The following is a 24,957-nucleotide window of genomic DNA, read 5'->3' on the forward strand; positions in this document are numbered from 1 at the left end:
TAGTCTTGTCACTAGTTCTAGCAATCTATGGCAAAAGAATTGATTATCACTTATAGTTGCTGGTAATGAAGTACTTTGGAAGATCACATGAGTGGTATAAAAAAATGTTACAATGGAATTGAGGACTACAAGGATTGTGAGGTGGGCTAGCCACATCTGATCATGTTACTGAGCTTAGAAGAAAATGTCCCACTTGGGGATTTAATTACCAGAACAAGGCATTGTCTGAGAACCACAGACCTTCTATGAGTGTCCTAAAATAATTTCTCTCTTGTAGTCAGAAGACCGATATATCCAAAAACCAAATCCCAAATATCAAGTAGACTGCAGAATTACAGCACTAATTGATTTCACAGGCTTGCTAGGTCTCTTATGTGAGAAACAGGCTTTGGGAATGCGTGGAAACCTGAGAATTACAGTGCCTCTCTTGCCATCACAAGCACTCCCTCCACTCCTGTCTAAGGAGATTAAGTTTGAAGATTCTGTATTGATTTCACCCAAGGCACTTACCTTGTAAGGGGATGCCTATAGTCCTCGAGGCCCACCTCTATACCACCACCACTTCTCATTGTCTCCAATCCTGTAACTACAGTTGGATCCCAGCACACCATGGTGAGTTGGGGTTAAGTGTAGGGACTGACTTTGGGACTGCCATATTGAAAGAATGGCAAGATTTTGCCAACTTAAATTGGCAAAAACTCTAGGACTATATGCAGGCATGTATCTGTAGGGAGTTACACTAATCAGTGCCCCTAACCCCTGAACAACATGAGAGTTAGGGGCACTGACCCCCGACACAGTTGAAAATCTGCATTATGATTTTTTTGACTCCCCACCAAATTACTAATAGCCTACTGTTAACTAGAGGCCTTATCAACAACATAAGCAGTTAACACATATTTTGTATGTGTATCATGTATTGTACTCTTGCAATAAAGTAAGCTAGAGAAAATAAAATTTTATTAAGAAAACCATAAGGTAGAGAAAATATATTTACTATTCATTAAGTAGAAGTGGATCATCACAAAATTTTTCATCCTCATTGTCTTCATGTTGAGTAGGTTGAGGAGGAGGAGAAGAGGAGAAATTGGTCTTGTTATCTCAGGGGTGGCAGAGCTGGAAGAGGTGGAGAAGGTGGAAGGGAAGGCAGGAGAGGCAGGCACACTCAGTACAACTTTACAGAAATACACTGTAATTTGACTTTTTTGCTTTTTCATTTCCCTAAAAATATTTCTATACGGTACCAATCCTTCTTTCATTGTTTGTGTTAGTTTCAGTGCCTGTATCATATAGAAATGTCCATATTGTAAAATTTGTCAAAAGCAGTCTTGAATATTTGGAATCCTTCTGCCAGATTGTCTAAGGTCAATTTGTTTTCTAGTACTGTTTTTTCTGTTTTCTTCCTCATCATGTGGCACTGGTTTGAAAGTGCTAATCTCCATCAAGTTGTCTTATGGTAATTCCTCCTCTGGATGTGGTGTCTATTTGCTCTTGAATTTCTCCAAGATTCATATCTTTTTTTTTTTTTTTGAGACGAAGAGACGGAGTCGCGCTCTGTCTGTCGCCCAGGCTGGAGGGACAGAGTCGCGCTGTCTGTCGCCCAGGCTGGAGGGCAGTGGCGCGATCTCGGCTCACGGCAAGCTCCGCCTCCCGGGTTCACGCCATTCTCCCGCCTCAGCCTCCCGAGTAGCTGGGACTACCCAGGCGCCTACCACCACGCCCGGCTAATTTTTTTTTTGTATTTTTACTAGAGACGGGTTTCACCGTGTTAGCCAGGGTGGTCTCGATCTCCTGACCTCGTGATCCGCCCGCCTCGGCCTCCCAAAGTGCTGGGATCACAGGCGTGAGACACCGCGCCCGGCCAGACTTGATGGCTTTCACAGCTTTTTCTATAACAATGATGGCATGTCCGTGCCTGTCACTTGCCACATAAATAAACTAAAAATGACAAAAATCAAAACAAACCAAAACAATGATGGCATCTTCAATAGTGCAATCCTTCCAGACTTCTCTATCGGGGTTCTCTTCCATAGTTGACAATCCTTTCCATAGAGTACCGTGTGTGATGAGCCTTAAAGGGCCTTATGACCCCTGATATAGAGGCTGAATTACAGACATGGTGTTTGGGGCTGAATTACAGACATGGTAATGAGCCTTAAAGGGCCGTATGACCCCTGGTCTAGAGGCTGAATTACAGACATGGTGTTTGGGGGCAAGTAGACCACTTCAACATCTTTGGTGTTGAACTCATGTGGTTCTGGGTGGCCAGGGGCATTTGTCCAACATCAAAAGAACCTTAAAAGGCAGTCCCTTGTTACCAAGGTACTTCTTGACTTCAGGCAGAAAGCATAGATGGAATCAATCTAGGAAAAGAGTTCCTGTTGTGCAGACCTTCTTTTTATACAACGAAATGACTGACAGCTGGTGTTTACCTTTTCCCTTCAAGGCTTGGGGATTAGAAGCTTCATAGATATCCCTTTCTGCTTTAAATCTGTGTTCACTGATTTTCCTTACTAATACATGTCCTTTGTGATTTTTTTTTTTTTCCCAGAATAGGGCACTTTCACCCGCATTCAAAAACTGTTCAGCAGATATCCTATTTCCTCAATGATTTTCTTCCTTCCTTTCTTTTTTTTTTTTTTTTAATAGAGACAAGTTCTTGCTATGTTGCCCAGGCTGATCTCGAACTCCTGGCCTCAAGTGATCCTCCTGCCTCAGCCTTCCAAAATGTTGGGATTACAGGAGTGAGCCACTGTGCCTGGTCACAATTATCTTCTTAATGGCATCTGGGAACTCACCTGCTGTCTCTCAGTCAGCAGAAACTGCATCTCCTGTTTTCTTGACATTTTTAAAGCTAAACCTCTTCCTAAAATTAACAAACCATCTTTTGCTGGCATTATTATTTTTTAGAGATTGGGTCTTTCTCTGTTGCCCAGGCCAGAGTACAAAGGTGCAATCATAACTCACTATAGCCTCAAACTCCTGGTCTCAAGTGATCTTTCCACCTCGGCTTCCCTAGTAGCTGCTACTTTGCTAGCTTTAAGTTCTCCAACTTTAAATTCTTCACTTTCCTTTTGGTTTAAATTGTCATATAATGACTTCTCTTTTTCTTGAGTCATATTGGAATCTATAGATATGCCGTTCTTATAGTAATCCTGCACCAACATAAAAGCTGCATTTTCAATATGGATAAAAAGGTATTTCACAAAAAGTGCATGGTTTTTACGCCTGCTAGCACAGCTGCAGCAACAGCTTCATGAATTTGCTTTTCTTTTTTTATAACGGTCCTCATGTTGGATTCATTTATCTTGAAATGTTGAGAAACCACAGTTGCAGACCTCATCTATGGTACCTATGAAGCAATTCAGCTTTTTATTGTAATGTCATAATTTTTCTTTGTTTCTTGGCAGCATTTCCGACATCACTAGTGGCTACTTTGTATGAGTCCCATGCTGTAATTTAAGGTTTATGGTATTGCACTAAACACAGTGAAAAATACTTGAGACCCACGAGAGATTTCTTTTTAATTCAACACAAAATTTACTGGCCAGAGGAACCTGCTCATGCAAAGAAGATTGGTGTCACATGGCATTTTAAGAGGATACTTGCAACATGTGAACTCACTGCAGGCCGAGGCGGGTGGATCACTTGAGGTCAGGAGTTCAAGACCAGCCTGGCCAACATGGTGAAACCTCACCTCTACTAAAAATACAAAAATTAGCCAGGTGTGGTAGCAGATGCCTGTAATCACAGCTACTAGGGAGTCTGAAATGGGAGAATCATTTGAACCCGGGAAGCAGAGGTTGCAGTGAGCTGAGAGCACACCACTGCACTCCAGCTCGGCAACAGAGTGAGAATCTGTCTCAAAACAAATAAATAAATAAACTTACTGCAATACCAAAAGGCAGTGGCTATGAAATTATTACAGCAGTACAGTGTGTACTATAGTTAATTTTATGCAGTTATGATTTAATACTGCATCTTTACATTTGTTTACCTTTCTCTCAACTGCAAATGATGCTATGTATGGTCTGTAAGTGTTTGTGTGTGTGTTTTCATAAATGTTAACTTTATAATAGAGTTATGTATACTTTATGGAGTAAAGATAAAATAGTATCTACATATACGCTTTCACAACGTGCCCAACTTTTTCAATGTTTCTAAGCTATGTGGCTCATCTGCAAGTTTTTTCAAATTCTGGCAAATCTCCAGAAAATTTTCCAAAAGAATCTGCATACAAGTGGACCAACACAGTTCAAACCCATGTTGTTCACAGTCAAGTGTAATGTTAAATAGGCTGAATTTATTAATATGAATACACTTATTGGACATTCAGGATTTAATGTGTTAATTTGAACATCTAAGAGTGACTTTGGGCCAGGTGCAGTGGCTCATGCTTGTAATCCGAGCATTTTGGGAGGCTGAGGCAGGTGGATCACTTGAGCCCAGGAGTTCAAGACCAGCCTGGGCAACATATTGAAACTCTGTCTCTACATGCAATAATAATAATAATAATAATATAGCCAGGCATGGTTGCACATGCCTGTAGTCCCAGCTACTTGGGAGACTGAGGTGAGAGGATCACTTAAGCCCAGGCAGTTGAGGCTGCAGTGAGCCATGATGGCACTACTGCACTCCAGCCTGGGCGACAGAGTGAGACCCTGTCTAAAAAAAAAATAATGACTTTGTTTGCTGTTTTGATTGACTGAAACTTGGACACACAAGTGACTTATATTAAATGATATTAAGGTGCCAAACTTCTTTGGCATAAGGGAGAAAAAGGCATCCAAAGGTTTAAGCAGATAGGAAATTTGGGGTGGGTTTATAGTTACTCTTCATAACCATGGGAATCCAAAAGATACTCCCCTCACCAAGGCTTTACCAAATAACACTGGTGAAAAAGCACCAAATTACTTGAAATGCTATATAATGCTAACCTATTGAGGATAATGGTGGAGGTGCCAACATTGAAATGGCTCCCTGATTTTAATGGGGACGACGGTACTACACAGTGTCAGAGGTCAAGCGGCAGCACTTAACTTTCAGATACAAGGTAAGTATTATTAATGTTAGTAGGAAATTGGGCCAGAGATACAATCAAAGGGTTTGACCTATAGCTATCTTGTCATAGTTAATTGATGACAATGACTGTAGGACTAAAATATACAGGCAGCCAATTAAAGTCTTACCTGAAATGTATTTTCAAACAAAGAAGTAAGTAAATAAATAAATAGAACCCCTTAGGTCTGGTGAACAAAGGCCCAATTTAAATGACAAGAATGGAAAGTAATGGCCTCTTCTTGTTCAATCCCTAGGCCTGGGTCAGCTCACAGATCCAGAGTCCTTTGAATGATGAGCATGCTAGGTTTTCTTCAGGAAAAACCCTGTGATACTGACACAAGTATGTGATCTTCTTCCAAACATTCCCCTAAGAGGACCTGTAGTCTCTTATCAAGGGGACTGGGCATTGGAGAAAGGGAATTATATAGACTTTTGGTGAACAGCAGTACAGTGATTCTGAGTCAACACTAATAGCTTGGAACCCAAAACACCATTGAATTTCACAATTCAGGGTGTGGACCTTAAGGAAATGAGGTGAAAAATGGAGTTTAAAATCACAGTGTGTCTTAGGACACGTCCGCAGTGATTCAATGGCTACATGTATGTTTCTGAATCTCCTCAGTGGTTATTTCCCTAATTCTTGAATGTATAGTCAGAATAGATAATCTGGGATAGCAGACTCTCCATACTGGCTTTCAACCTGAGGAGTGAGGGCTATTGATGGAAGAAAAGGCCAAATGCTTGGAGTTGCCTCTTTAGATTCTGGAATCAACATATACCACATTTGTTCCTTCAACTCATTTAATTTTTTAAGAGACAGAATCTCACTCTCAAATGCCTTTCTAAAATTAACAAACCATTCTTTGCTGGCATTATTATTTTTTAGAGCGTGGGTCTTGCTCTGTTGCCCATGCTGGGGTGGGGTGCAGTGGTGCAGTCACAGCTCAGTGCAGCCTCAAATTCCTAGGCTCAAGTGATCCTCCCACCTCAGCCTCCCAAGTAGCTAGGACTACAGGCATGTACCACCCAGCTAATTAAAAAAAAATTGGAGAGACAGGGTCTTACTATGTTGCTCAGGTTGGTCTCAAACTTCTGGCCTCAAGCAATCCTCCCACCTCAGCCTCCTAAAGTCCTAGAATTACAGGTGTGAGCCACTATGCGTGTCCCTTCAAACCACTTATTAAGTGAGGGCTACAAGTTTTTAGTGGTGTCCAAAGAAAGACATTTTTCTTGCTTCCAAGTTTTGGCAGTTATGAATAAAGATGCTATAAACATCTGTATGCAGGGTTTTGGGTAGGCATAACTTTTTCAACTCCTTTGGGTAAATACCAAGGAGCATGGTTTCTGGATCATATGGTAAGAGTACATTTAGTTTTGTGAAAACCAGCAAACTGTCTTCCAAAGTGACAGCGCCATTCTGCATTCCCACCAGCAATAAATGAATGCAAAGATATTGCTTCATATGCTTGCCAGGATTTGGTGTTGTCAGTGCTCTGGATTTTGGTTCATTCTAATAGGTATGTAGTAGTATCTCATTGTTGTTTTAATTTGCATTTCCCTGATGACACATGATGTGGAAGTTTCCCATATTTCCAGTTTACTGACAGCATTTATAGTGAATGGATGTTGGATTTTGTCAAATCCTTTTTATGCATTTGCCATGGTTTGAATGATGGTGTTCCCTCCAAAATTCCTATTGAAACATAATTCCCAATGCACCAATATTAAGAGGTATAGCCTTTGGGAGGTGATTAAGTCATGAGGGCTCTGTCTTCATGAATGGAATTAGCATCCTTATAAAAGGGCTCCCAGTTGAAGGGAGCATCCTCTTACCCTTTTATCCTTTCCACTATGTGAAGACAAAGAGTTCCTCCCCTCCAGAGGGTGCAGCAACAAAGTGCCATTGGAAGCAGACAGCAGATATCATCAGACACCAATACTGCTGGCATCCTGATCTTAGACTTCCCAACCTCTAGGACTGGAAGAAATAAATTTCTGTTGTTTATAAATTACCCAGCCTAAGGTATTTTGTTATAGCAGCATAAACAGACTAAGATAGCATCAATAGACAGAATCATGTGATTTTCCTTTTTAGCTTGTTGATGCGATGAATTACATAATTTATTTTCAAATGTTGAACCAGTTTTGCATACCTGAGATAAATCACTTGATCATGGTGCATAATTCTTTGTATACATTGTTGGATATGGTTTGCTAATATTTTGCTGAGGATTTTTATATCTACATGAGAGATACTGGTCTGTACTTTTCTTATAATGTCTTTGGTTTTGGTATGAAGGGAATTCCAGCCTCATAGAATTAATTAGGGAGTATTCCCTCTGCTTCCATCTCCTAAAGCGACTACAGAGAATTGATATAATCTATTCTTAAATGTTTGGTAGAAATCACCAGTGAAACCATCTGGGCCTGGTGCTTTCTGTTTTAGAAGGTTAGTATGTGGATTCAATTTCTTTAATAGATATAGTTCTATTCAATTGTCTATTTCTTCTTGTGTGAATTTTGGCAGACTATATCAAGGAATTGGTCCATTTTATTTAGGTTATCACATTTGTGGGCATAAAGTTGTTCATAATATTTATTGATGATTGCTCTAATGTTCGTGGCATCTGTAGTAATGTTCCCTCTTTTCGTTTCTGTTATTTGTAATTTGTAACTTATGTCCTCTCTCCCTCTTTTTTTTTTGTTAGCCTGGCTAGAGGCCTATCAATTTTATTAATCTTTTCAAAGAGCCAGTTTGTAGTTTTGTTATTCTATTGAATTCCCATTTAAATTTCATTGATTTCTTCAAAAAAATTTTTTTACACAAACACCACCATGTTAGATAATTTCATTGATTTCTCCTGTAATTTTTATTATTTCTTTTTTTTTCGGCTTACTTTGGATTTAATTTGCTCTTCTTTTTGTAATTTTCTAAGGCCAAAGCTTAGATAATTGATTTTAGATCTTTTTTTCCTCCTCTGTATATTTTCAAATACCCTGTCTTGAGCTCACTGATTCTTCTACTTTATCCATTCTGCTGTCAAGAGCCTTTAGTCCATTTTTCAGTTCAGCAAATGCATTTCTCACAGTTCTAGGATTTCTGTTTGATTTAAAAATTTTTCAATATATTTGTTGAATTTATCTGACGAATTTCTGAATTTCTTTTCTGTGTTATCTTGGAATTCACTGAATTTCCTTAAAACTGCCATTTTGAATTCTTGATCCAAAACCTCACACATCGCCATCTTGTTAGGGCTGGTCACGGTCTCCTTGCTTTGTCTGTTTGGGGAAGTCATGGTTTCCTGTTTGCTGTTGTTCCTTTGGGCTTACATCTTTGTCTTCACATTGAAGGATTTGTTATTTATTCCAGTCTTTGCTGACCGGCTTCTTTTTGTCTTTCTAGGGTGTGTTTGCTTACAGGTTCTTTGCAGTTCACCTGTTGAATCCCCTTTACTCTAGGTCACTGCCTCCTTTTCAGGACTAGATGGGTGCCTTAAGCCCAGGTTTGCCTCAGTTCTCCAAAACATTTGCAGTGCTGCCCATCCTGGATTGTGGTTAGGGGTGTCCCAAAATGGGATGCCCTGGCTATGTGGGAAGGCTAGCTAGGGGTTCATGCCCAGAAGACTCATGGACTCTGCCTCATACAGCATGGTGGTGCAGAACAGCCACTCTGGTTTTGCATCTCCTTTGGCTGAGATAAATAGCACGATTTTGTGGGCTGGGGTTGTTAGTCCCAATCCCCTCTCTTTGTTTCAAGCTGCCTTCAGGGGTTTTTCTCCCTTCAGACACTCACCAATGCTTCCTGTCTTTCTTCTCTTCTAATATATGCATTCAATGCTATAAATGTCCTTCAAAGAACCACTTTCCAACAAATTTTGATAAGTTGTATTTTCACTTTCATTTAGTTCAAAATATTTTGAAATTTCTCTTGCAATTTCTTCTTTGACTTTTGTGTTTACAAGTCTGTTGTTTAATCTCCAAGTATTTGGGAGTTTTCCAGCTATCTTTCTGTTACTGATTTCTAGTTTAATTCCATTAGGGTCTGTATTAGTCCGTTCTCACACAACTATAAGGAAGTACCTGAGACTGAGTAATTTATGAAGAAATGAGATTTAATTGACTTGCAGTTCCACAAGCTATACAGGAAGTATGGCTGGGAGGCCTCAGGAAACTTACAATCACTGCGGAAGGTGAAGGGGAAGCAAGACATGTCTTACCACGGTGAGTGGGGGAGAGAGAGAGAAAGAAGGAGGGAGGGAGGGAGAGAGTGAGAGTGAGAGAGAGAGAGAGAGAGAGCACAGGGGGAAATGTTATACACTTTCAAACAACCAGATCTTGTGAGAACTCTATCATGAGACAGCACTAGGGGGATGGTGCTAAACCATCAGAAACTACCCCAGTGATCCAATCACCTCCCACAAGGCCCCTCCTCCAACACTTGGGATCACAAGTCAACATGAGATTTGGGTGGGGACACAGAGCCAAACCACATCAGGGTCTGAGAGCATACATTGCATGATTTCTATTCTTTCATGTTTGTTAATGTGTGTTTTATGGCCCAGAATGTGGTCTATCTTGATTAACATTCCATGAGAGCTTGAGAAGAATGTGTAATCTGCTGTTGTTGGGTGAAGTAGTCTATAGATATCCACTATATCTGGCTGGTTTATGGTGGTGTGGAGTTCAACTATGTCCTCACTGATTTTCTGCCTGCTGGATCTGTCCATTGCTGATAGAGGGGTATTAAAATCTGCAATGATAACAGTGAATTTCACCTACTCCTCCTTGCAGTTGTATCGATTTTTGCCTCACATATTTTGACATTCTTTTTTTAGGCACATACATATTAAAGATTATTTTTTCTTCTTGGAGAATTGACCTTTTTAATCATTAAATAATGTTCCTCTTTATCCTGGATAAGTTCCTGATATGATTTGACTCTCTGTCCCCACCCAAATCTCATGTTGAATTGTGATCCCGAGTGTTGAAGGTGGGGCCTGGTGGAAGGTGATTGGATCATGGGGGTGGTTTCTAATGGTTTAGCTCCATGCCCCTAGTGCTGTCTGGTGATAGAGTTCTCACAAGATCCAGTTGTTTGAAAGTGTTTAGCACCTCCTGCCTCACTCTCTCTTCCTCCTCCAGCCATGTAAGATGTGCCTTGCTTCCCCTTTACCTTCTGCCATAATTGTAAGTATCCTGAAGCCTCCCCAGCCATGTAGAATGGTGAATCAATTAAATCTCTTTTCTTTATAGATTACCCAGTTGCAGGTATGTCTTTATAGCAGCATGAGAACAGACTAATACACTTCCCTTACTCTGAGGTATGTGCTGTCTGAAATTAATTTAGCTACTCTCACTTTCTTTTGATTAATGTTAGCATGTTACATCCTTCTCCATCCATTTACTTTTAATTTACATGTGTCTTTATATTTAAAGTGGGCTTCTTGTAGACAACATATAGTTGGGTTTTGTTCAACTTTGACCAATTTGGACATTCTTTTTTAATTGGTGCATTTAAACCATTGATGTCTAAAGTGATTATTAATATAATTGGATTGATATCTACCATATTTATTACTGTTTTCTATTAGTTGTTCTTTGTTGCTATTTTTGTCTTCCATGCTTTTTATGCCTTTTGTGACTTTAATTGAGCATTTCATATGATTCTATTGTCCTCCTTTCTTAGGGTATCAGTTGTACTTCTTTCTATTTTTTCTAGTGGCCCTAGGGTTTATAATATACAACTAACCCAAGTCCACTTTCAAATAACACTATACCACTTCACAGGTAGCATGAGTACTTTATAATAAGAAGATAATCCTAATTCTTCCTTCTTGTCCCTTATATCATTGCTGTCATTAATTTTGCTTACACATAAGCATATCTAAGTGTATGTATGTGTGTGTATATATATTTATACACAGTTATATATGACACACATAATCAAATACATTGTTGCTATTATGCTGAACAACTTATCTCTTAGATCAACTAAAATTTAAAGATGAAAGTTTTTACTTTACCTTCACTAATTCATTCTCCAATGCTTTTCCTTCCTTATGTAGATCCTGGTTTCTGATCCATATTTTGTTTCCCTTCTCTCTAAAGAACTTCTTTTAACATTTCTTGCAAGGTAATAGATTCCCTTAATTTTTTTTGTCTGAGAAAGTATTTCTCCTTCACTTAGAAACAATTTTTGTTGTTGTTGTTGAGACAGAGTCTCACTATGTTGCCCAGGTTGGTCTCAAACTCCTGGTCTCAAGCGATCCTCCTGTCTTGGCCTCCCAAAGTACTGGGATTACAGGTGTGAGCCACCACAGCTGGCCCTCACCTTTACTTTTTTTTTTGAGACAGGGTCTCACTCTGTCACCCTGGCTGAAGTGCAGTGGCATGACCAACTTTGACATTCTCTTTTAATTGGTGCATTTAAACCATTGATGTCTAAAGTGATTATTAATATAATTTGATTTATATCTACCATATTTATTACTGTTTTCTATTAGTTGTTCTTGTTCTTTGTTGCTACTTTTATCTTCCATGCTTTTTCTGCCTTTTGTAATTTTAATAGAGCATTTTATATAATTCCATTGTCCCTCCTTTCTTACTGCATCAGCTCATTGCAGCTTCAATCTCCTGGGCTCAAAAAATCCTTCCACCTCAACCCACTCCCAGTCCCCACCCCCACCGCCACCCCCAGTAGCTGGAATTAGAGATGCATGCCACCACATCCAGCTAATATATATATTTTTTGTAGAGATAAGGTTATCACTATGTTGCCCAGACTGATCTTGAACTCCTTGGCTCAAGAGATCCTCCTGCCTCAGCCTCCCAAAGTGCTGGGATTACAGGTATGAGCCACCATGCCCAGCTTCCCTCACCTTTGAAGGATAATTTTGCAAGGTACAGAATTCTAGGTTGGTAATTTTTTCTCTTCATACTTTACTATTTATGTATTTATTTATTTCACAGGCCAGAATGCAGTGGCACAATCATGGTTACTGCAGCCTTGAACTCCTGGGCTCAAGCGATCCTCCCACCTCAACCTCCCAAGTAGTTGGGACTGCAGGTGGTGCTCCACCATGCCTGGCTAAGGTTTTCTTTTTTCCATTTTTTGTAGAGACTGGAGTCTCACTATGTTGCTCAGGCTGGTCTTGAACTCCTGGCCTTAAGTGATCCTCCCACCTCAGCCTCCCAAAGTGCTGGGATTACAGGTGTGAGCCACTGTGCCTGGCGATTTTTTTTTTTAAGGCAGATTCTTGCTTTGTCCCCTAGGCTGGAATGCAGTGGCATGATCACAACTCACTGCCGCCTAGACCTCCTGGGCTCAAGTGATCCTCCTCCCTCAGCCTCCTGAAGTGGTATAGTGTTATTTGAAAGTGGACTTGGGTTAGTTGTATATTATAAACTCTAGGGCCACTCAGCTGGGACCACAGATGTGCACCACCATACCCAGCTAATTAAAAAACTTTTTTTTTGTAGGGATGAGGTTTCACCATGTTGCCCAGGCTGATCTCAAGTGTTCTTTCTGTCTTGGCTTCTCAAAGTGCTGGGATTACAGGTGTGAACCACTGTGCCCGGCCTCAACACTTTAAATATTTCACTCCACTCTTCTCTTGCTTTCATGGTTTCTGAAGAAAAGCTGGAAGTAATTCTTATCTTTGTTCCTCTCTGAGTAAGGTTGTTTATTTTTTCCTCTTTCAGGATTTTTCTTTCTCTTTGATTTTCTGTCATTTGAAAATTTTATGCCTAGATGTAGTTTTTGGGCATTTATCCTGCTTGATGTTCTCTGAGCTTCCTGGATCTCTGGTTTGGTGTCTGTCATTAATCTCAGGAAATTCTCAATCATGATTATTATTTCAAATATGTCTTCTGTTCCTTTCTCTATTTCTTCTCCTTTGGTTATTTCCCATATGTATCTATATGTATCTACCATACTCCTTACATTTATCCCACAGATCTTAGATATTCTGTTGTTTTTGTTTTAGTATTTTTTTGTTTGCTTTTCAGTTTTGTAGATTTCTATTCAGATGTCCTCAAGGACAGAGGCTCTTTCCTCAGTTGTATGCAGTCTATTAATAAGCCCACCAAGGTATTCATTTCTGTTACAGTGTTTTTGATCTTTACTTAAAAATCAAAAACACTGTAATGGAATTTCTATGTGGTTCTTTCTTAGGATTTCCCTCTCTCTGCTTGCATTGCCCATCTCTTCCTGCATGTGGTCTACTTTATTCGTTAGAGCCCTTAGCACATTAATCACAGTTATTTTCAATTTCTGGTCTGATAATTTCAATATTCCTGCTATATCTGAGCCTGGTTCTAATGCTTGCTCTGTCTGTTCAAACTGTTTTTTTTTTTTTTTTTTGCCTTTTAGTGTGTCTTGTAATTTTTTCTTGATAGCGAAACATTATGCATTGGGTAGAGGAAACTGCTGTTAAATGGGCCGTTAGTGATGTGGTGGTGAAGTGTTGGGGTGGATGGGTGGCATTCTATAGCTCTATGATTAGGTATAGTCTTTTAGTAAGCCTGTGCCCCTGGACTGTAAATTTACACATGCTAGTTTTTTTTTCTCCACCCACCTCCCTTTTGTGGGACGAGATGGCTAGAGTTGGCTGGAGTTGGATATTTCTATTCCGCTAGGTCTGTTAGACTCTGACAAAACCCCAACAGCTTAGGCTCTGGTTAAATAGTTTCTCCTGCCAGCAGACCCTGTTAGGAAGTTTCAAATGTTCCCCTTTTCTCCCTCTTCTGGAAGCAAAAGGGGATTTTTCTCAGATATTCACTATAAGAACCTGGTATGCTACAGGAGGTAAAACTCCTGTCTAAGACACGAATGTGTCTAAGTCCCCTAATGACTGGGTCCCTCTGGAGTTTCTCTCTCTCAGACTTGATACACTGAGCCTCCAGCAATTCATCATTTACAGTTCAGGTTTCCATACCTGGGCACTGGTCCTCATGAAGGTTTTGCTCCAGTAAGTTGTGATTGTCTGTATTTGTCTATAGGTATCTCTAATTTTCAGGGTAGCGGTTTGGACTGTGACCTCTCTTCTCTGAAGGATCTAGGGAAATGTGTTGATTTTTCAGTTTGTTTGGCATTTCACTTGTTGTCAGGACACAGTGACAACTTCCAAGCTTCTTACATGCTGGATCAGAACGTAGAAGTCTGTTTCACATGCTTTTGCATTCGCACCAGAGGCATCTCTCAATAATCAGATGGAACAAATAGTGCTTTCTGTACATGTCATTTAGCCTCTTTCTAGCACCCATTTGCCTGCTTAGAGGGCTCATGGACAAGGTGCATGATAGCAGGAATATATATTTTTCAGGGAGTCACTAAGGCTAATCCACTTAATTTGCCAAACCCCAAGATCCCAATATAAATGCTGAGCAAGTAATATGGCACCATCTCCTGGGAGAACCAGCAAGCAACCTGGTAGCAGGTTCATTACCTTTCTATCATCAGTATCGTGGATAGAATGACAATTTGCTCTCAGTGGACTAGACACTTATTATAAATATGGATTTGCTTTATCTTTTGTTTTTCTTTTTCTTTTTTTCTCTTTTTGAGACAGAGTCTTGCTCTGTCACCCAGGCTGGAATGCAGTGGCGCAATCTCAGCTCACTGCAACCTTCGCCTCCCAGGCTCAAGCGATTCTCCTGCCTCAGCCTCCCAAGTAGCTGGAATTACAGGCATGTGCCACCACACCTGGCTAATTTTTGTATTTTTAGTAGAGAGGGGATTTCACCATGTTGGCCAGGCTGGTCTCGAATTCCTGACCTCAAGTGATCCGCCTGCCTTGGGCTTCCAAAGTGCTGGGATGGCAGGCGTGAGCCACCACGCCTGGCCTGGATTTACTTTTTCTGTCCATAACGCTTTTGCCAGGACCACCATTTGTGGACTTACCAAATTCCTTATTTCTTGTCATGATATATAACTCGGATCTAGACTTGTAGTAATAAAAAAAATATTGCTTCTGACCAAGAAAATCATTTTATAGCAAGAAAAGTGAAACAATGGCTCATATAATCATATGACTCATTGGTTCTACTGTATATCCTATCATGCAGAAAAACCAATCTGAAAAAAAAAAAAACAGTGAAATTACCTATGGAAGACTTAGCTATGATGCTGGCCAGGTGACAACACTTCATAGGTTTGAAGTGTTGTCTTACAAGATGATGTATAAACTTTTAACTGTGATTGATATATGATATTATTTCTCCCCTAGCCAGAATACATGAAAAGGGACCAAGAGATGAAATTGGGAGTGGCTTCTTATGCCAATACCCATTAGCAAAATGCGTGCTATTGTATTACTGGTAGTTAACTTTATAATTTTGTTTTAATTTTTAAAATTTTCATTTCTTTTTTATTTTATTCAGAGCAGAAGACCATGATGTTTTAATTTAAGAAATGAGGTCTGGCTATATTGCCCAGACAGGAATACAGAGGCTATTCACATATGCAATCATAGCATACTGAGCCTTGAACTTCTGGCCACAAGCAATCCTTCTGCCTCAGGCTTCTAAGCAGCTAGTACTATAGGCACTTGCTTAATTATAAGTTCTTGGCTTCTAATTAAGCTTTTTCTTTTTTCACTTGAGGTCTCACTCTGTCACCCAGGCTGCAGTGCAGTGACACAAACACAGCTCACTGAAGCCTTGACCTCCTGGGCTCAAGCAATCCTCCCACCTCAGCCTCCCATGTAGCTAGAGCTGCAGGTACACACCATCAGGCCCAGCTAATTAAAAAAAATTTTGTTTTGTAGAGACAGGGTCTTGCTATGTTGCCAAGGCTGGTCTCGAACTCCTGAGCTCAAGCAATCCTCCCACTTCAGCCTCCTAAATCATTGGGATTACAGTCGTGAGCCACCACACCTGGCCTATAATTAAGTTTTAATGTTATAGTATATCCACGCATGTGGATTGAGACAAGTAAAATCAACATCACCCCAAAATAATCATAGATACTGATTGGACTTTGAGTATTCTTTATTTTTATGGAGACAGTGTGTCTTTATTTATATGAATTATAGTGCATCATATTAAGTGGAAGCATGATATTCTTCTTGTAGTTTAGAAGTTAAGCCACAAGGTAAAAGCATTTGTATGGATGCTGAGTATCCCAAGTGGACTGTGCTAGAACTCAACATGACCCCACTCTTCTAAGCTTTCCCCTGGGCCATGAGCTTGGAAGCCTGAAAACTGCATTTTCCAGACTCCCCTGCTAGCAGAGATAAAGTGTAGTTTCTGCAGATGAGAGGAACTTGCACACAATTTGGAAAGCATAAGGGAAGGAAAAGTAATTTTTTGTGTGTTACTGTGGTATAATACATACATATTTTGATCTTTGTCCTATTTCCTGGCACGCTGCTCCTAAAACTCTTGGAATCTCTGAAGTGGTAAGTGTCTTTTTTGTAAACTAATGAGAAGACTGATGGCAGAGGGGTGGGGAGACTCTGGGGCAGCCTCAGGATGTAGGCAAGTTGCCAGGGGTACCATTATGTGATTAGAGGGTTGGAACTTTCAGGCTCACCCAGACTTCCCAGGAAGGGAGAGGGACTGAAGGTTGAGTTAATCACTAACAGTTAATGATTTAACCAATCATGCCTACATAATGAAGTCTTCATAAATCCCCAAAAGGACAGGGTTTAGGGAGCTTCTAGGTTGCTGAATATGTGGAGGTCCTGGGAGGGTGGTGTGATCAGAGGTCATGGAAGTTCCACATCCCTTTCCACATGCCTTGCCCTATGCATCTCTTCCATCTGGCTGTTCCTGAGTTGTATCCTTTTATAATCAGCCAGGAATCCAGTAAGCAAACTGTTTTCCTGAATTCTGTGAGCCATCCTACAAAAAGATCAAACCCAAGGAGAGGGTTGTGGGGACCTCTGATTTATAACTGGTTGGTCAGAAGCATAAGCAAAAACCTGGACTTGCAATTAGCATCTCGAATGGGGGCAGTATTGTGGGACTGAGAGCTTAACTCATGGGATCTGATGCTATCTTCAGGTAGATAGTGTCAGACTGACTTACATTTTTGTACATCCAGTTGGTGTCCACAAAGAATTGGAGAATTGCTTAGTATGGGGAAAAACTCACATAACTGGTGTCAGAAGTTGTATTTGGCCATTTTTGCATTGCTATAAAGGAATACCTGAGACTGGGTAATTTATAGAGAAAAGAAGTTTAATTGGCTCATGGTTCTGCCGGCTATACAGAAAGCATGGTGCCAGCATCTGCTCAGCTTCTGGTGAGGGCCTCAGGAAGCTCACAATCATGATGGTAGGTGAAGTGGGAGCAGACATATCATATGGTGAGAGGAGCAAGAGAATGGGGAGAGGTGTCATATACTTTATTTATTTATATTTTAAATTTTATTTATTTATTTATTTTTTGAGACAGGGTCTGGCTTTGTTGTCCAGGCTGGAGTGCAATGGCGTGATCTCAGCTCACTGCAAATTCCGCCTCCCAGGTTCAAGCCATCTTCCCCACCTCAGCCTCCTGAATAGCTGAGACTACAGGTGCATGCCAACACATCCAATTAATTTTTGTATTTTTTTGTACAGATGGATTTCTCCATGTTGCCAAGGCTGGTCTCAAACTCCTGAGCTCAAGTTCAAGGTCAAGCTCAAACGCCTTGGCCTCCCAAACTGCCGGGATTACAGGCATGAGCTACCATGCCTGGCTACATACTTTCAAACAACCAGATCTCATGAAGAGCACACTCACTATTATGAGGACAGCACCAGGCCATTAATGAGGGATGCACTCCAATGACCCAAACACCTCCCCTCAGACCCAACCTCCAACAACGGGGATTACATTTCAAGATGAGATTTGGAGGGGATAAAGAACCAAACCGTATCATTCCACCCATGACCCCTCAAATTGCATGTCTTTCTCACACTACAAGATATAATCATTCCCTACCAATAGTCCCCAAAAGTCTTAACTCATTCCAGCATCAAGTCCAAAGTCCTAAGTCTCTTCTGAGACTTATCTCCTTCCACTTATGAGCCTGTAAAAATCAAAATAAGTCATTTACTCCCAAGATACAGTGGTAGTACAGGCATTAGGTAAACATCACAATTCCAAAAGGGAGAAATTAGCCAAAAGAAAGAGTCAATAAGCCCCATGCAAGTCTAAATCTCAGCAGGGCAGTCATTAAATCTTAAAGCTCCAAAATACTCTCCCTTGACTCCATGTCCCACATCCAGGGCACAATGGTGCAATGCGTAGGCTCCCAAGGCCTTGGGTAGCTCTTCTCCTGTGGCTTTGCAGGCAGCAGCCCCTGTGGCTGATCTCACTGGTTGGAGTTGGGTGTCTGGGGCTTTCCCAGGTACAGGATGCAAGCTGCCTGTGGATCTACCATTCTGGAGTCTGGAGGGCAGTGGCCCACTTCTTATAGCTCCACTAGGCAGTGCCCCAGTGGGGACTCTGTGTGAGGCTTCCAACCCCACATTTCCCCTCAGCATTGCCCTATTAGAACTTCTCTGTGAGGGCTCTGCCCCTGCGGCAGGGTTCTGCCTGGGCACCCAGGCTATCTCCCACATCATCTGAAATCTATGTGGGAGCTGCCAAGCCTCCTTCACTCTTGCATTCTATGTGCCCACAGGTTTAATACCACATGGAAGCCACCAAGGCTTATGGCTTGCATCCTCTGGACAGGCAGCCTGAGCTGTATCTGGGGTCCTTTGAGCCACAGCTGGAGCTGTAGTAGCTGGGATTCAGGGAGCAGTGTCCTGAGGCTGAGCAGAGCAGTGGTACCCAGTGCTTGGCCCCCTAAACCATTCTTTCCTCCTACGTCTGTGGACCTGTGATGGTAGGGGCTGTCTCCAAGTTCTCTGAGATTGCCTTTGAGGCCTTTTCCCATTGTCTTGGATACTAGCACTTGGCTCCCATTTAGTCATGCTAGTTTCTCTAGCAAGTAGTTGCTCCATACCCTGCTGGGATTCTTTCTCTGCCACATGGCCAGGCTGCAAATTTGCTGAATTTTTATGCTCTGCTTCCCTTTTGAATATAAGTTCCAACTTTAAGTCATTCCTTTGCTCCCATATCTGATCACAGGTTGTTACAAGGAGTCAGGCCACATCTTGAATGCTTTGCTGCTTAGAAATTTCTTCTGCCAGAGACCCTAAATTACCACTCTTAAATTCAAACTTCCACAGATCCTTGGTACATGAACACAATGCAGGAGTTCTTTGCTAGGGTGTAACATGAGTGACGTTTATTCCAGTTCCCAATAACTTCCTCATTTCCATCTGAGACCTCACTAGGCTGGCCTTCACTGTCCATATTTCTATCAGTATTTTGGTCATAACAATTTAACCAGTCTCTAAGAAGTTACAAACTTTCATCCTCTTTTTTTTTGAGACAGAGTCTTGCTGTGTCACCTAGGCTGTAGTGTAGTGGCATGATCATGGCTCATTGCAACCCCAACCTCCCAGCTCAAGTGATCTTCCCACCTCAGCCTCCTGAGTAGCTGGTACTACAGGTCCATGCCACCATATCTGGCTAATTTTTTGTTTTTTTGTTGAGACAAGGGCTCACTATGTTGCCCAGGCTGGTCTCGAACTCCTGGCCTCAAGCAATCCTCCTACCTCAGCCTCTCAAGCGCTGGGATTATAGTTGTGAGCCACTGCTCCTGGTCCTCCTGCCTTCTTCTGAGCCCTCCAAACTCTTCCAATCTCTGCCTGTTACCCAGTTCCAAAGTTGCTTCCACATTTTCAGGTATCTTTTTTAGTAACGCTCCGCTTCTTGGTACCAATTTTCTGTGTCAAGCTGTTCTTGCACTGCTATAAAGAAATACCTGAGACTGGGTAATTTATAAAGAAAAGAAGTTTAATTGGCTTACAGATATGCAGACTATACACGAAGCATGGTATCGGCATCTGGTCAGCTTCTGGTGAGGGACTCAGGAAGCTAACAATCGTGGTAGGTGAAATGGGAGCAGACATGTCACACGGTGATAGTGGGAGCAAAAGAGAGTGGAGAGGTGCCACACACTTTTAAACATCTATATCTCGCGATAATTCATTATCGTGAGGACAGCATCAAGCCATTTATGAGGGACCCACCCCCATGACAAAACCACCTCCTGTTAAGCCCCACCTCCAATGATGGGGATTACATTTCAGCAAGAGATTTGGAGAGGAGAATCATCCAAACTATATCAGAAGTGAAGTATTCAGAGTGGTACGAGTATAGAAAGAAGAAACAGGTTTGTTTGTCTTTCCCCCCAACAGTTCTTTAGCACTAGCAGATGGATAAAAGGGCAGACAACAGATGAGACATTTGTAGGAGCTTCAGGACAGTTCCTGCAAATTCTCCACTTTGACGCTGCAGGAGGTGGCTTCTCTGTGATTTCTGAACTTCTGGATTTATTGAAAGCTAGCAGCAGTCCTTTCTGACTCTACTCTCCCCTGGTCCCTTCCAACTGTTTTGTAAGCTCTTATTCCCTGTGTTAAATCTCTTCTTGCTTGAAATACCTAGAGTAGATTCTACTTTCCTGACTGAACCCTGACTAAAGGATTACGTTTAGTAAAGTGCTAGGCACTCAATAATAATTAGCTGTTACTAATGGGAATAGGAAAACTGAGAAGCATGTCTATTTACTTTCTTACCTCATCATATTTTCTTTTTTCATTTTCCAGTTGTTTAAGTAGGGCCTCTTGTTGCTGAATTCTGGATTGTTGCTGAGAACAGGTCATTTCCAGTAGATTTTCTTTATCTTGTAAGGTTCTCACTTGCCTGTGTAACTCATCTACGTTCTGATATAGAAGTTTCCTGAGGGCAATTAATGTAGATTAAATCACACCATGAATTGCAAATGAAATTCAGACCTAAAATTTTTATGGCATCACAAGGGATTTTTTTTTTTTTTTTGGTTCAATGAAGTAGGGTATGTGTCTATAAGCTAAAGGGACCAACACAGGGAACCTCTTTTGTGATAGAAGCTTTCCTTACTTCTCTCACTCACTCATCAAAATGACCCTATGAGGAAAAAGTAGTTGTCCTTATTTCAGAGATGAGGAAGTTGTGGTAGAGAGAACAGTTAAGACAAGGTGGAGGTAGGGCTCGAATCCTGAATCCCATATTCTTTCTTCCTTACTGCTTTACGAGTTGAGCCCTTCATCTTCTGGGTTCAAGGTAATGTTAGTTACAAGCACTATTGATAATAATAAGCACACATTAACACTGCTATAAATGAATCATAAATGAGCCTGCATTTTATGAGAAAATTTACCATTTTCCAAAAGAGGGTAAAGGAACTCACAGAATTTTACCTCAAATATGGTATCCTGGTATACTAAATATTTTGAATGAAAGGCCCTTAGAGATCAGCAGATGCTAGAAGAGGCTTTTCTCTTATCTGCGTGAAGACTGGACTTACCAAGGAGAACAATTATACCCATCCCCTCCCTGAAACTGCATTATTTATGGATCTTCAGAAAAGAAGATTGAGGAATATAACAACACCTCCACAGACCTTTTCACAAGACAATGGCTATCTCTTAAACTCATTCAAATTCCCAGGTGAATAATTTATGAATTAATTTTTGTCTCCAGGGTCCCTTCACTCTCCCTAATGAGTTACTGTCCCTTGGAATTCTCTACATTCCTCATCTCCCTCTCCCCTGGAAATGGGTATATAAGCTCCTGCAACACACTTAGACATTGGGTCATCACACTTGATTTTCCCCACCCCACGTTAATAAAATTGTGTTTGCTTTTTCTCCTATTAATCTGTCTTTTGTCAGTTGACTTTTCAGAAAACCTTCAGAAGGGGAGGGGAAATTTTCCCTCCACCCCTACAAGGGCCATTAGCACTCTTTCAGTCTCATCATGAAACCAGCCCAACTGTCCCATAGAAATTACACTTACAGTTTTTTAAACAAATGTAGAAATGTACCCTCCCAGTCTTAAAACTTGAAATTTATATCTGAGTTCCTCCCTCAGGAGACTGACCCTCAGGCAAGAAACTAAAATTCACCAGATCGTAGCATCCAGAAAATGAGATGCCTCATTCCTCATGATTGGTTCCTTACCCCTCACTAATTCCTGTTTTACATTCCTTCCCTGCTATAACCCCCCAAATTTTAGTTGGTCAGGGAGATAGATTTGAGACTGATCTCCCATTCTCCTCAACTGTGGCACCCTAATAAAGCCTTTTTCCCTGGCAATACTCATTGTCTCAGTAATTGGCTTTCTGTGCACTAAGCAATGGGACCTAGACCAAACCCCTGGTATTTCAGTAATAGAGTAAAGTTTATGAAAAGAGTTTTCTGAGGATTTCAGACCAAGGTTCTCTGGACTTAGGAGATTCATCTTGAAGACTGTGATGATGATAATGAAATAGTACTGGTGGGCAAAAGTCTCACCTGCATGCTAGGGCAGTAAAATCCTGACATTAGACAATTAAGTTTGTTTTCTCTAACTTCAGTATTCTGAGAAATCAACAGGTTATTGGGGGACAATTATATTTGAGACATGGGCTCACATCCCTCCACCTCTCGTTCTTCTCCTTATGTTTCTTGGATGTAAGTGCAGACTCTCCAAGGACTGCTATAGCTAATTTTCTACCATTCACATCCACTTCTACAGCAATATCCTCTCTTTCATCTCTCCTTCATCTAATTCACTGTATACCTGCTATTATGGCCTACTTCTTTTTGGTTCCACTCTCAATTTCCAGACTAAGAGATAAGCCTTGAAACTAAAAGAGAGGTTTTGATCCACTGAAACTAAAAACACTTGAGTTATTGGCAGTAAAATTTGAGAGCTGAAAACTAGAATTGGAAAGTAGGAAGTTGGCTGGACATGGTGGCTCACACCTATAATCCCAGCACTTTGGGAGGCCAAGGTGGGAGGATCGCTTGAGCCCAAAAGTTCAGGAGCAGCCTGGACAACATAGTGAGAACTCATCTGTATAAAAAATTTTTTAAAAATTAGGCATGGTGGCATGCGCCTGTAGTCCCAGCTACTCAGGAGGCTGAGGTGGGCGAAGTGCTTGAGCCTGGGAGGTCAAGGCTGCAGTGAACTGTGATCACACTACTGCACTGCAGCCTGGGTGACAGAGTGAGACCCCATCTCTACAAAAAGAAAAAAAGCAAATTCGGAAGTCAAAATTAAAAGAGCAACTCAAGAATATGCGAGAAGTTAATTGATATAGAGTTTGAAAAATAAAAGACTAACAAACCAGGTCTGCCAATGAATAAAATTAAGAAATTGGTGTACTGATAAGACTCCCTGCATTCTCTGCAGCCTGAGCCTCTTTTAGTAGTCAGAGTGTTCTTTCTAAATTGCAAACTAATCATATAACTTCCTCTGCCTAAAATCCTATAGTGGCTCCCCATTACTCTTTCTTATATATATATTTTTTCTGTTCCTTGATTCAGGAACCCCATACTCTTAAGGTAAAGTCCAAACTGTTCACCATGGCTTGATATATTCTGCATGAGAAATGGGCACTGTGGCTCACAAGAGCTGGGCACTGTGGCTCATGAGGATCTGTGGCACTATGGCTCACACCTCCTAACACTTTGGGAGTCTGAGGCTGGAGGATCACCTGAGGCCAGGAGTTCTAAAACAACCTGAGCAACATAGGGAGATCCTGTCTCTAAATTTTTTTTTTAATTAGCTGGGCATGTTGGGTATGCCTATAGTCCTAGCTACTCAGTAGGTGGAGGCAGGAGGATCATCTGAGCCCAGGAGTTCAGGGCTGCAGTGAGTCATGATTGTGCCACTGTATTCCAGCCTGGGCAACAGAGCAAGATCCCTGACTCTAAACAAACGAGCAAACAAACAAACAAAATCTAAGGTTCTGCATGAGCTAGGCCTACGTCACCTCCTTATCTCATTTTCTCACCACTGTCTCTAACCTCATTTTCTTTCAGCCAATGAACTTTTTCACTTCCTCAAAGTGGTCCTCCATACTATTCTCTATTTAGCTTCTTGATACCAACTACTTCATTCTCAACTTAAACCACTTTCTTTGAGGAAGTCTTTCTTAAGCTCCCTCACTCCATAGATATCCATGTTATGTACTATCATGGCAACCTAAACCTCCTTTAGTATAACACTTACCACACTTCATCATACTTCATTGCAGTTGCAAAGTCTTATGTATAGAGATATTTATTATAGTTTTATAATAGCAAAAAAGTCTAAAAGATGTAAGTATTACATAAAGTATGATATATCTATGTAACAATGTCATACAACTGTTTAAACTGATATTATGAAACCATAAATCAGTAAGAAAAAGAGAGATGGAAAATTCTAAATATTTGGGATAAACAACACACTTCTAAATAATACATGAGTCAAAAAGGAGGTCTCAATAAATTAAAAATATTTTGAACTAAATGAAAATGAAATACAACTTACAAAATTTATAGGATACAACATAGCAGAAAACTTGTAGCATTACATGCATATATTATAAAGGAAGAAAAATCTAAAATCAGTAATCTAAGCTTTCACCTTAGGAAACTAGAGAAAGAAGAACATTATAAGCCTAAAGCAAGCAGAAGCAAAGAAATAGTAAAAATGAGAGTATTAGTCAATGGGATTGAAAATAAGAAAACAATAGAGAAAAATCAATGAAATCAAAAGTTCATTCTTTGAAAAGATGAATAAAATAGATAAACCTCTAGCCAGGCTAACTAATAAATAGAGAAGACAAATATTAATAATATAAAAAATGTGGCCAGGCACAATGGCTCACATCTATAATCCCAGCACTTTGGGAGGCTGAGGCAGGAGTATCACTTGAATGCAGGAACTTGAGACCAGCCTGGGCAACACAGCAAAGCCTCATCTCTATTTGACAAATAAAACATTTATTTTTAAATATCAAAATGAAAGAAGGGCCACCACTACTAACTCCATGGACAT

General features: G+C 40.7%; 1 protein-coding gene across 5 annotated transcripts in view; it reads right to left on the reverse strand.

Moving 5' to 3' along the window:
• The window catches only part of CCDC30 (coiled-coil domain containing 30), a 176,464-nt gene that overhangs the window by 46,817 nt on the left and 104,690 nt on the right, over window positions 1-24,957 (reverse strand). For all 5 annotated transcript variants that reach the window (XM_055094523.3, XM_034962696.4, XM_055094519.2 and 2 more), the window contains one exon: window positions 20,682-20,844. In XM_055094523.3, the coding sequence (XP_054950498.1) occupies window positions 20,682-20,844 (163 nt within the window). The remainder of the gene's footprint in view (window positions 1-20,681; window positions 20,845-24,957) is intronic.

The sequence above is a fragment of the Pan paniscus genome, chromosome 1 (genome assembly GCF_029289425.2).
Source record: "Pan paniscus chromosome 1, NHGRI_mPanPan1-v2.0_pri, whole genome shotgun sequence".
NCBI lineage: Eukaryota > Metazoa > Chordata > Mammalia > Primates > Hominidae > Pan > Pan paniscus.